The sequence below is a fragment of the Tasmannia lanceolata genome, unplaced genomic scaffold, assembly GCF_043159265.1.
Source record: "Tasmannia lanceolata isolate RefF3 unplaced genomic scaffold, GAP_Taslan_0.1 ptg000023l, whole genome shotgun sequence".
Classification (NCBI taxonomy): Eukaryota; Viridiplantae; Streptophyta; class Magnoliopsida; order Canellales; family Winteraceae; genus Tasmannia; species Tasmannia lanceolata.
The window spans coordinates 18,396,799-18,411,320 of NW_027518700.1; the positions used below are offsets into that span (position 1 = coordinate 18,396,799).

The window sequence follows — 14,522 nt, forward strand, 5'->3', positions numbered from 1 at the left end:
TTTGAGAATTCTCTTTGAGGCCAGCGAAGTTTTCCTTGTGCCGTTGCATAAAGTTGCCCATAATTCACCCTCAATTTGGCAAGATAGTGTTGTAGGGATTCCCTTATTCAAATAAGGTTAGTGGGAGAATCCCTATGATCCAAGATGCCAAATTGGGTTTCATGGATGGTGTGTTTTTATTTCCATGGTTTTATGGTTTGCTTTTCATGTGATGGATGGCATGGTTTGGTTTGTGATGTATGTTTTTCTTTTATGCAATGGATGCCAAATCAAACATACGCAATGATGATTGTAACTCCCACATTAAATAACCCTCTTAAAAATGTTAAGTTGATAAACGGGGTTAAGTCGAAAGGACAAGACCTCGTGGCCTTCCATAGCCATCTAACCATTGGCTAGTCTAGGAATAGGATGGTCACATGCCAAAGCAGAAGCCGATCTTGTTTCTTGACTAGAGTAAACCGTTAGATTCCTACTAGGAAATATGAGAATGTGCATGATACATTGGTCACATGCCAAAGCAGAAGCCATTGTAGATTGCATAGTTTTCACATGCGGTGGTTAAAACTTAACCAAGCAAAGGGTATTGACGTCCAAAGGATATACATACTGCAATGCTTGGAGGCCAAACATAAATCGGATCTCATAGGATTAGATGAATCCACTTATTCAAATTTGTTGAATAAGTTTCCGATGCCTATTGGAGAAATTATAAATTTCTCTTGATTCATGAGGTTGAGGGGCCCGTGAATGAGAAGTGCAATGGGTGGCTTCATCGTAGATCAAAATCCCGGATCCGGTGGATATGTCATGAAATTAACTAAAATGGTAGTTTTGCTAACTATGCCTCCTTCCTTTGCGCGTTGATACCATGACTTCATTCAACCCATTAACTGAGATCCTAGACGAAAATAAGTTAACTGGTCCAAAATACCTCGACTGGAAAAGGAACCTAATGCTGGTGCTCACAGCCGCTAAAGTCTATTGGGTTCTTACCACTGAAGAGCTTGAACTACCAGATCCCGATGCGCCTCAAGCAGACCACGATAGAAAGTCTACGTGGCTTGAGGACGATGAGATGGCAAAGTGTTACAACCTTGGCTCTATGTCCAATGTGCTGCAGCAGCAAAATATTGAAATTGCAGCGGCCTTAGATATAATGCTAAATATTAAAGAAATGTTTAGAGAGCAACAACTCACCTTTTCAACTCTTTAAGAGGATGCTGTTTGATCAAATATCAAGGATGGATGCCCCCCATGTGTACATGCACGCCCACTCATCATATGAAATCTAGTATATCCTTAGTGTGCATTGTTTCTATCCCTAGCATAGATTTTAGGAAAGTTTGTTGGAAGAGGCAAGTTTTTATTAAGGTGACCGAGCAAACGTGTCTGTACTAATCCCAAATATCAAAGAGATCCTTGACCTTTACTACTTGCTCCTGTCCTTATCTGTAGAGTTGCCTTTTTAGCAAGGCTGTGCAAATCCTCACCGTATATTTCATCACGTCACACTCCCATACTGACCCTTGATTTTCTATGTAAGGACCTCAAAACCCTACTTATTGATCCAAAGCCTTCTTCCATCGCATCCCTTTCTTACTTTATTGAATTGGGGAAACAAGTCTGCCAACAATCTTCTCATCATCCAAAATCATTCAGTTATTGCAAAAGGTGATCTTAATTACTATGAAATGTAGAAGTACAGGTTCGTTTATAAAAATGTGTTTAGTATAGGCTGTTTTGTCATATGTTTCCCTAGATCTATTGTTTAATGGCTTCATTAGATCTATGTACTTATTTCTTTTATACCACTTTTTTGTTCCTTGTTGACGTTAGAAAGGAAGCAAAGGAAGAAGGTGTGATTTGGACTATTTGTTAGAGGGGCAGAGGAAGAGAGCTTGATGAGATTGATAAGATTTCATGTGAATTGGTAAGAAGTGGGTACGGCAATGGTTCTGCCTTTGATTTTATTCGGACCCGAGTTTCATTTTGTCGTGAAGTTATTGTTTTGATTGGACAAGATGATTGGTGGACTAGATGGGATAACTGAGGGGAGAAATAATTTCTATTTCACAATTGATGGAGGAGTGAGGGAGCTTGATACAAGGGAGAGTCTTGGTTGGAACAAAAATAAAGATGGCATAATGAAATGATTTGCTCATGGAATGGGTGACATAGGAAAGATGACTCTTAGGCAACTTGTTTACAACGAGCGTGGGTTTATAATACTAAATTATAAATTTTTGACTTAAGTTGAATTATAAGGGTCTAATTTAGATTTGTTTGATAAGATTTTCTTCTTGTTTAAGGGCAACTATTTAGAGTTACAAAATAATAAGTAAATTGTCATATTTTGAAGAGGAGCCTGAGGGAACTTGTGATATTTAGATGAAGAATTCGAGGAAATCTGACGGGTATTTTTTTATGTTATCTTGTAGCATTTTATTTTTTTTAATCTTTGTCAATGAGAGTGTTTAGAGTTACAAGATATTGGTAAAGAGATTGTAATGAAATGTAGTATAGGGCATTTTCATGAATATTTTAGGAAAATAAATTGTGAGATCTTCTTCATGTCTTTTATCCTTCTTCTTGAGCGATGATAAGTTTTCACTGCATTTGATGTAACATATTTTTTGTTAAAATCAGTCTTTTGGTAAAAATAATAATGAATGGCTTGAATTGGAAAAGTCTGCATGATTTAGTCTGATTTGTTTTTGGAATAAATTACTACATGAAATATAGGCTATTGCGTCGAATTTATGTAATGATCCCACAAAAGGACCTATACTGAATATTGACCAATTAATATAACCGTTGCCCCAAAAATGATTTAGGTGGCAATGTTAGGCCGTATACTAAAAATACGTATAACGGCGACTTAATATAACCGTCCCCAATGCGACAATTTGGCAGCAACAAACATTATCTATCACCCATATGTTTAAATTAAAAATATATTGAAGGAATCGTTTTTGTTTCCATCACTAAACCTTCACTAATAATAATCCTAACCCTCCGATATTTAGAGCCTATCTAATGTGTAGCCCCTCTATAGATCTGAGGGTTGGAATCATCTTGTGGAGATGATCTACGGTGTATGCCACATTTACATTGTGGTCAAGTATATGTATGGCTTGAATCATCTTCTTAGGTGGGCCCAATATGCTTTTCGAAAAAATATGGACTTCACTGCACTCACCGTCTAAATCTCTTCATTTAAAACCATGCACGTCATAATGGACGAGCTTGAATTTAAGCTTAAAGTAAATCTACTACGAACACCGTGAGATACAAGTAGTGATGAATAAACCAGAGCAACCAAGAAAACTTAAATGATTAATAAAATTTTGTTTCTAGCTTTCATGGATATCATATAAAAGTCTTTAAAGCATACGAAAGTGAGTTTATTCTACAGTTTTTCTTTAGGCAGGCCAATACATAAGTAGAATGAATGGTAGATATTTGCATATGGAAGTGATTTATTTGTAAGTAATAAGAAAATCCACCCAAATAAGATCATATTTTACCCTATCAGAAACACGTAGGAACTGAAACCCACCAATTCATTGGGTAATAAGAATTCTAGAAAAGGAACCTTCTGAAATACGCCTAACGAAAAAAAATATACTCATCAAACAAAGACTCATGTAACAAAAGCCGGCAGATTAGCTTCTTCTTTTGGGAAGAATTGTTATTTCAGGGTATGAAAAGCAGTACCCATATGAGGGCTCCAAAGGGTAGCTAGTGAACATATTGTTCCAAACGTTGAAACATATGATAAACCCAAAATCATAAAATAAAGAAAGATATAAAATAGATATACGAATCTATAACCGAAAATCCCAACAAAAATAGAGGAATTCGTAAATCTTAAAGCCAACGCCATGCATGTATGGAATATTTTGCTCCAAAGGGTACGCATGGATATTTTTGTGCAATATATACACAGTCGTTTAAATCATCACTACCGTCAAATTGGAGAACATGCCATTGATCTGGACCAACCAATTGGTGGACTTCCATAAGTTGCGATCGGATTCTCGAGGGGGCAAGCCCACGTCAAAATGCAAAGGGAGTCTATTAAGGCTGTTAATGAACCCTGATGGCCCAATGGATCCAAATGGTTTGAATATTAAAGGAAAGGATTTGGGCACAATAGCTGGATCTGAACCCAGTTTATTCGATCCATATCTTAAGGTCCGAAATTATTTCTCAAAATCTGAGTTCCATGTAGAATCCTAGATCCGAAGGCAGGGTACTAATGTATGTTAATACCCACCAATACTATTGGAAACATGTAGCAACTAAAACCCACCAATTCATTTATTGGGACCAGAGTTTCATTTTGTCGTGAAGTTATTGTTTTGACTGAACAAGATGATTGGTGGACTAGATGGGACAACTGAGGGGAGATATAATTTCTATTTCACAATTGATGGAGGAGTGAGGGAGCTTGATACAAGGGAGCGTCTTGGTTGGAACAAAAATAAAGATGGCATAATGAAATGATTTGTTCATGGAATGGGTGACATAGGAAAGATGACTCTTAGTGAACTTGTTTACAACGGGACTGGATTTATAATACAAAATTGTAAATTTTCGACTTAAATTGAATTATAAGAGTCAAATTTAGATTTGTTGGATATGATTTTCATCTATTGGCCCTGTTTAAGGGCAATTATTTAAAGTTACAAAATAATAAGTAAATTGTCATATCTTGAAGAGGAGCACGAGGGAAATTGTGATATTTTGATGAAGAATTCAAGGAAATATGATGGGTTTTTTTTTATGTTATCTTGTAGCATTTTATTTTTTGTAATCTTTGTCAATGATAGTGTTTAGAGTTACAAGAGATTGTAATGAAAATGTAATATAGGACATTTTCGTGAATATTTTAGGAAAATAAATTGTGAGATCTTCTTCATGTCTTCTACCCTTCTTCTTGAGCTATGATAAGTTTTCACTGCATTTGAAGTAACATATTTTAGTTAAAACCAGTCTTTAGGAAAAAATAATAATGGATGGCTTGAGTTGGAGAAGTTTGCATGAATATAGGCTATGGCATAAATTACTACAGGAAATATAGGCTATAGCATCGAATATATGTAACGGTCACACAAAATGACCTATACTGAATATTGACAAACTAATATAACCGTTGCCCCAAAAATGATTTAGGCGGCAATGTTTGTCAGTATACTAAATATGCGTATAACGACGACTTAATATAACCGTCCCCAATGCGAAAATTTGGCAGCGACAAACACTATCTTTCAACCATATGTTTAGCACAAAAATATATTGAAGGAATAATTTTTGTAATTAAAGCGTCGGTGTGAAGGTTGCTGTCGCTAAGGATTTACATTCGACAACGGTTTATATATAGTCGTTGCTAAATATACATAATCAATGACGGATACGATAATCATCGATATAGATTGTATATTGTGAGGGGTTAACAACAACTGATAAATTTTCGTCGCAAAAAGGTTTTTTTAGCGCAACGATGCCAATATTTCCGTCTCAAAAAAGTCATCGCTTAAATTTTCAGGATGGATATATAAGGAAATAGCGATGGATTAGTGTCCATCACTATACCTCCACTAATAATAATCCTAACCCTCCGATAATTATTGCTTCTATAATGTGTAGCCCCTCTATAGATCTGAGGGTTAGGATCATCTAGTGGAGATGATCTACGGTGTATGCCATATTTACATTGTGGTCTAATAAATGTATCGCTTGAATCATCTTTTTAGGTGGGCCCATTATACTTTTCGAAAAACCATGCACGTCATAATGGATGAGCTGGAATTTAAGCTTAAATCAAATCTACTACGACTTTGCGCAAGTAATGAAGTTGTTTTCATTCCATCTAAACTTACTAATAAACACCGTAGTGATGAACAAACCAGAGCAACCAAGAAACTTAAATGGTTAATAAAATTTTGTTTTAAGCTTTCGTGGATAACATATAAAAGTATTCACAACAGTTTTTCCTGACGCAGTCCACTACATAAGTAGAATGAATGGTAGATATTTGCATATGGAAGTGATTTATTTGTAAGTAATAAGAAAATCCACCAAAATAAGATCATATTTTACTAAAGTATCCTATTAGAAACACGTAGGAACTGAAACCCGCAAATTCTTTCGGTAATAAGAATTCTAGAAAAGGAACCTTCTCAAATATGCCTAATGAAAAAAAATATACTCATGAAAAAAAGACTCGTGTAACAAAAGCAGGCAGATTAGCTTCTTCTTTTGGGAAGAATTGTTATTTGAGGGTATAAAAAGTAGTACCCATATGAGGGCTCCAAAGGGTAGCTACCGAACATACTCTTCCAAAAAGGGAAACATATGACAAACCCAAAATCATAAAATAAAAAAATATATAAAATAGATATATGAATCTATAACCGAAAATCCCAACAAAAATAGAGGAATTCATAAATCTTGAAACCAACGACCAAGCATGTATGGAATATTTTGCATAAAGGTACGCATTGATTTTTTTTCCAATATATACGCAGTCGTTTAAATCATCACTACCATCAAATTGAAGAACATGCCGTTGATCTGGACCTACCAATTGGTGGGCTTCCATAAGTTGTGCTCTGATTCTCGAGGGGGCAAGCCCACGTCAATATACCAAGGGGGTCTATTAAGGGTGTTAATGGTCCCTGATGGTCCAATGGATCCAAATGGTTTGAATATTAAGGGAAAGGATTTGGGCACAATAGCTGGATCTGAACCCTGTTTATTGGATCCATATCTTAAGGTCCCGAAATTATTTCTCAAAATCTGAGTTCCATGTAGAATCCTAGATCCGAAGGCAGGGTACTAATGTACTAATGTATGTTAATACCCTTCATATTTTTATTCATTTGCTTGAGGGTTTTTTTTTGCTATGTCTAATAATGGAAATGATATCTGCACAACCATATTGAGATATTTTCATTAACCATATTATCTTTTAGGATTTATTGAGCTGTCGAAAAGTTATTAAATTTCCTAATAGGGTCTAACGAGCCAATTAAAGAAGAAAAGACAGCCTGGATCGTGCAAATATGAAAATATGGTTGTGCTGATAACATTTCACTTTAATGATTAATTACATTTAAATATACATGTTTTGTACGGCTGCCATTTACTACTCTAGAGAAATTATATTAATGTTTTTAAAGAAAACTTTCAAAACACCCTTTAGAGCTATCATATGCTCCGTTTATCTGCAAGTAACATTTTTGGCATAGTGTAGATTTTAGAATTTTTTTATTGATGTTATGGATTTGCTTGGATCCATCGCAAAAGGCATTTCAGAGATGGCCTTTTGCATGTCAGACTAGATGCTCACTTTTCAACAACTTTTGTCCTCAATAACGAGGTGGTTGGTCTGACATGCAACAAACCATCTACGAAATGTCTTTTGTGATGGACGCAAGCAAAACCCTTAAAGTTAATATCTATACGTGGGATTTGCTAGGAATCATTGCAAAAGGCATTTTACGGGTCGGCTTTTGCATGAGAGAGCTGCCACCTCAGATGAATGAAATGAATAAGACAAAATATGCTGAAAAGTGAGTCTAGGTGGCTTGTCTCTCATGCAACAGCCGTGAAATGCCTTCTGTGATGGTCCTAGTCCACGGAACCAGATAAAAACGGTGGGACCCAACAGTTTAAGAATGGTCCTACATCTTGGGGTGGCAGAGGGCTAGATGTTGCATTCATTATCCTCATCCCCACCTGAACGAAAATTCCCCATCGCCACGTCAGGGATGGTAGGGCTTCACGCCCCACCCGCATGGGAAATCCAATCCTCGTCCCTGCCTCGCACGCTATAGGGAAAAATTTTCCACCCTATCCTCGCCCTGCTATAATTACATTTTCTACATTTTTTGTAATCTAACCAAACACTTATTAAGTGAGGTTCCAAACTTCCAAATTAAAATATAACACTTTACGAAGGTATTTTCGTAATATTGATTATATATATGGATATTTATCTAAAATTTATAGACGAGATTGAAGGGTGGGGGCGATGTGAGAGCGATTCCCATCGCCACTTCGGTGAAATTTTTTTTAATTCTAGTCCATGTTCCCCTTAAATCGGGAAATGCCCGCCCCAAGGGGCGCGGAGCAGATCCCCTTTTTTGTGGGTTTAACTGCCAAACCTATTTATATCCTGAGAATTTATGTGATGAGTGGGCTTCCATGTACACTTACGGGGCATCCACCATTGATATTTGATCCATTTGATCCAAAAGGAGATCACTTTTTCGACTTTTTAAGAGGATGATGTTTGATCAAATATCTAGGATGGATGCCCCCCATGTGTACATGCACGCCCACTCATCATATGAAATCTAGGATATCCTTAGTGTGCATCATTTCTATCCCTAGCATAGATTTTAGGAAAGTTTGTTGGAAGAGGCAAGTTTTTATTAAGGTGACCGGGCAAACATGTCCGTACTAATCCCAAAGATCTAAGAGATCCTTGACCTTTACTACTTGCTCCTATCCTTAACTGTAGAGTTGCCTTTTAAGCAAGGTTGCGCAAATCCTCACCGTATATTTGATCACGTCACACTCCCATACTAACCGTTGATTTTCTATATAAGGACCTCAAAACCCTACTTATTGATCCAAAACCTTCTTCCATTCCATCCCCTTCATAGTTTATTGAATTGGGGAAACAAGTCTGCCGACAATGTTCTCATCAACCAAAATCGTTCAGTTATTGCAAAAGGTGATCTTATTTCCTATGAAATGCTAGTCTTTGAGTATTATATTTAACAGAAGTACCAGTTCGTTTATAAAAATGTGTTTTAGTATAGACTGTTTTATCATATTTTTTTCCTAGATCTATTGTTTAATGGCTTCCTTAGATCTATGTACTTATTTTTTTTATACCAATTTTTTGTTCCTTCTTGATGTGCAGAAAGGAAGCAAAGGAAGAAGGTGTGATTTGGACTATTTGTTAGAGGGGCAGAGGAAGAGGGATTGATGAGATTGATAAGATTTCATGTGAATTGGTAAGAAGTGGGTAAGGCAATTGTTCTCCCTTTGATTTTATTGGGACCCGAGTTTCATTTTATCGTGAAGTTATTCTTTTGACTGGACAAGATGATTGGTGGACTAGATGGGATAACTGAGGGGAGAAATAATTTCTATTTCACAATTGATGGAGGAGTGTGGGAGCTTGATACAAGGGAGCGTCTTGGTTGGAACAAAAATAAAGATGGCATAATGAAATGATTTGTTCATGGAATGGGTGACATAGGAAAGATGACTCTTAGTCAACTTGTTTATAACGAGCGTGGATTTATAATACTAAATTATAAATTTTCAACTTAAGTTGAATTATAAGGGTATAATTTAGATTTGTTGGATATGATTTTCATCTATTGGCCATGTTTAAGGACAACAATTTAGAGTTACAAAATAATAAGTTAATTGTCATATTTCCAAGAGGAGCCCGAGGGAACTTGTGATATTTAGATGAAGAATTCGAGGAAATCTGACGGGTATTTTTTTATGTTATCTTGTAGCATTTTTTTAAAAATCTTTGTCAATGAGAGTGTTTAGAGTTACAAGATATTGGTAAAGAGATTGTAATGAAATGTAATATAGGGCATTTTCATGAATATTTTAGGAAAATAAATACTGAGATCTTCTTCATGTCTTTTATCCTTATTGTTGAGCTATGATAAGTTTTCACTGCATTTGAAGTAACATTTTTGTATTAAAACCAGTCTGTTGGTAAAAATAATAATGAATGGCTTGAGTTGGAAAAGTTTGCATGATTTAATCTTATTTGGGGCTATGGCGTCGAATTTATGTAACGGTCCCACAACATGACCTATACTGAATATTGACCAATTAATATAACCATTGCCCCAAAAATGATTTCGGCGGCAATGTTAGGCCGTATACTAAAATGCGTATAATGGCAACTTAATATAACAGTCTCCAATGCGACGATTTGGGAGCAACAAACATTATCTATCACCCATATGTTTAGCATAAAAATATATTGAAGGAATCGTATTTGTAATTATAGCATTGGTGTGAAGGTTGCCGTTGCTAAAGATTTAGATTCGACAACAATTTATATATAGTCGTTGCTACTTGTACCTAATCAAGGAGGGATACGATAATCGTCGGTATAGATTATACATTGTGAGGGGTTAAAACAACTGAAAAATTTTCGTCGATAAAAGCTTTTTTTAGAGTAATGATGGCAATATTTCCGTGCCAAAAAAGTCTTTGCTTAAATTTTCAGCATGGATATATAAGGAAATAGCGATAGATTTGTGTCCATCACTAAACCTTCACTAATAATAATCCTAACCCTCCGATATTTAGAGCCTACATAATGTGTAGCCTCTCTATAGATCTGAGGTTTGGAATCATCTTGTGGAGATGATCTACGGTGTATGCCATATTTACATTGTGGTCTAGTATATGTATGGCTTGAATCATCTTTTTAGGTGGGCCCATTATACTTTTCGAAAAATATGGACTGCACTGCACTCACGGTCTAAATCTCTTCATTTAAAACCATGCACGTCATAATGGATAAGCTTGAATTTAAGCTTAAATCAAATCTACTACGAGTTCGCGCAAGTAATGAAGTTGTTTTCATTCCATCTATACTTCGTAATGAGGGTGCGATACAAGTAGTGACGAAAAAACAGGTGCAACCAAGAAAACATAAATGATTAATAAAATTCGGTTTCTAGCTTTCATGGATAATGTATAAAAGTCTTTAAAGCATACGAAAGTGAGTTTATTCTACAGTTTTTTTTAGGCAGGCCAATACATAAGTAGAATGAATGGTAGATATTTGCATATGGAAGTGATTTATTTGTAAGTAACAAGAAAATCCACCAAAATAAGATCATATTTTACTAAAGTATCCTATCAGAAACACGTAGGAACTGAAACCCACCAATTCATTGGGTATCAGAAACACGTAGGAACTGAAACCCGCCAATTCATTGGGTATAAGAATTCTGAAATACGCCTAATGAAAAAAAATATACTCATGAAAAAAAGACTCGTGTAACAAAAGCAAGCAGATTAGCTTCTTCTTTTGGGAAGAATTGTTATTTGAGGGTATAAAAAGTAGTACCCATATGAGGGCTCTAAAGGGTGGCTACCGAACATACTCTTCCAAAAAGGGAAACATATGACAAACCCAAAATCATAAAATAAAAAATATATATAAAATAGATATACGAATCTATAACCGAAAATCCCAACAAAAATAGAGGAATTCATAAATCTTGAAGCCAACGACCACGCATGTATGGAATATTTTGCATAAAGGTACACATGGATTTTTTTTCCAATACATACGCAGTCGTTTAAATCATCACTACCATCAAATTGAACAGCATGCCGTTGATCTGGGCACAATAGTTGGATCTGAACCCTGTTTATTGGATCCATATCTTAAGGTCCTAAATTATTTCTCAAAATCTGAGTTCCATGTAGAATCCTAGATCCGAAGGTAGGGTACTAATGTACTAATGTAAGTTAATAACCTTCCTATTTTTATTCATTTGCTTAAGGGATATTTTTTGCAATGTCTAATAATGGAAATGATATCTGCACAACCATATTGAGATATTTTCATTAACCAATGTAATGAGCTGTCAAAAAGTTATTAAATTTCCTTATAGGGTCTAACGAGCCAATTAAAGAAGAAAACACAGCTTGGATTGTGCAAATATGAAAATATGGTTGTGCTGATAACATTTCGCCTTATGGATTTGCTCGCATCCATCGCAAAAGGCAATTCACATATGGCCTTTTGCATGTCAGACTAGATGCTCACTTTTCACAGATGGCCTCTGACATGCAACAAACCATCTGCGAAATGCCTATTGCGATGGACGCAAGCAAAACCCTTAAAGTTAATATCTATATATGGTATTTGCTAGGAGTCATTGGAAGAGGCATTTTACGGGTCGGCTGTTGTATGAGAGAGCAACCACCTCAGATGAATCAAATGAATAAGTCAAAATATATTGAAAAGTGAGTCTAGGTGGCTGGTCTCTCATGCAACAGCCGTGAAAGGCCTTATGTGATGGTCCTAGCCACAGAACCAGATAAAAACGGAGGGTCCCAACAGTTTAAGAATGGACCTACATCTTGGGGTGGCAGAGGGCCAGATGTTGCATTCTTCATCCCTGTCCCCACCTGAACGGAAATTCCCCATCGCCGCATCAGGATGGCAGGGCATCACGTCCCCACGCCGCAAGGAAGGTCCAATCCTCGTCCCTGGCTCACACGCTATAGCGAAAAATTTTCCATCCCATCCTCGCCCTGCTATAATTACAGTTTCTACTTTTTTTTTAATCTAACCAAACACTTACTAAGTAAGATTCGAAACTTCCAAACTAAAATATAACACTTTATGAAGGTATTTTCATAATATTGATTATATATATGGATATTTATCTAAATTTTATAGACGAGATAGACGATGCGAGAGCGATTCCCATCCCCGCTTCGGTGATTTTTTTAAATTCTAGTCCACGTCCCCACTTAAATCGGGAAATGCCCTCCCAAGGGGCGCGAAGCAGATCCCCTTTTTTGCGGGTTTAACTGCCAAACCTATTTATATCCTGAGAATTTATATGATGAGTGGGCTTCCATGTACACTTGCGGGACATCCACCTTTGATATTTGATCCATTTGATAAAAAAGGAGATCACTTTTTCAACTATTTAAGATGATGTTGTTTGATCAAATATCAAGGATGGATGCCCCGCATGTGTACATGCACGCCCACTCATCATATGAAATCTAGTATATCCTTAGTGTCCATCGTTTCTATCCCTAGCATAGATTTTAGGAAAGTTTGTTGGAAGAGGCAAGTTTTTATTAAGGTGACTGGGCAAACATGTCCGTACTAATCCCAAAGATCAAAGAGATTCTTGACCTTTACTACTCGCTCCTGTCCTTATCTGTGGAGTTGCCTTTTTAGCAAGGCTGTGCAAATCCTCACCGTATATTTCAACACGTCACACTCCCATACTGACCCTTGATTTTCTATATAAGGACCTCAAAACCCTACTTATTGGTCCAAAGCCTTCTTCCATCGCATCTCTTTCTTACTTTATTGAATTGGGGAAACAAGTCTGCCAACAATCTTCTCATCATCCAAAATCATTCAGTTATTGCAAAAGGTGATCTTAATTCCTATGAAATGCTAGACTTTGAGTATTCTATTTATCTGAAGTAGAGGTTCGTTTATAAAAATGTGTTTTAGTATAGGCTGTTTTTTTCATATTTTTCCCTAGATCTATTGTTTAATGGCTTCCTTAGATCTATGTACTTATTTCTTTTATACCAGTTTTTTGTTCCTTCTTGACGTGCAGAAAGGAAGCAAAGGAAGAAGGTGTGATTTGGACTATTTGTTAGAGGGGCAGAGGAAGAGAGCTTGATGAGATTGATAAGATTTCATGTGAATTGGTAAGAAGTGGGTAAGGCAATTGTTCTCCCTTTGATTTTATTGGGACCCGAGTTTCATTTTGTCATGAAGTTATTGTTTTGACTGGACAAGATGATTGGTGGACAAGATGGGATAACTGAGGGGAGAAATAATTTCTATTTCACAATTGATGGAGGAGTGAGGGAGCTTGATACAAGGGAGCGTCTTGGTTGGAACAAAAATAAAGATGGCATAATGAAATAATTTGTTCATGGAATGGGTGACATAGGAAAGATGACTCTTAGTCAACTTGTTTACAACGAGCGTGGATTTATAATACTAATTATAAAATTTTGACTTAAGTTGAATTATAAGGGTCTAATTTAGATTTGTTTGATATGATTTTCTTCTTGTGATAAGTAATATTTCTCATAACTCTAAATATTGTCAACTATTTAGATTTACAAAATAATAAGTAAATTGTCATATTTTGAAGAGGAGCCCGAGGGAAGTTGTGATATTTAGATGAAGAATTCGAGGAAATCTGACGGGTATTTTTTTATGTTATCTTGCACATTTTATTTTTTTTAATCTTTGTCAATGAGAGTGTTTAGAGTTACAAGATATTGGTAAAGAGATTTTAATGAAATGTAATATAGGGCATTTTCATGAATATTTTAGGAAAATAAATTGTGAGATCTTCTTCATGTCTTTTATCCTTCTTCTTGAGCAATGATAAGTTTTCACTGCATTTGAATTAACATTTTTTTTTTGTTAAAACCAGTCTTTTGGTAAAAATAATAATGAATGGCTTCAGTTGGAAAAGTTTGCATGACTTAATCTGATTTGTTCTGGAATAAATTACTACCAGAAATATAGGCTATGGCGTCGAATTTATGTAACGGTCACACAAAATGACCTATACTGAATATTGACCAATTAATATAACCGTTGCCCCAAAAATGATTCAGGCAGCAATGTTAGGCCGTACACTAAAAATGCGTATAACGAGAACTTAGTATAACCGTCCCGAATGCGACAACTTGGCAGCAACAAACATTATCTATCATCC

The 14,522-nt window shown here is 35.9% G+C and overlaps 1 protein-coding gene across 1 annotated transcript; it reads left to right on the forward strand.

Annotated features, from left to right (window-relative positions):
* The first annotated feature begins 871 nt into the window (after window positions 1-871).
* Window positions 872-1,216, forward strand: LOC143855905 (uncharacterized). The gene has a single exon (XM_077365955.1). It carries the CDS (start codon window positions 872-874, stop codon window positions 1,214-1,216), a length of 345 nt encoding a protein of 114 aa, XP_077222070.1.
* Window positions 1,217-14,522: the final 13,306 nt, after the last annotated feature.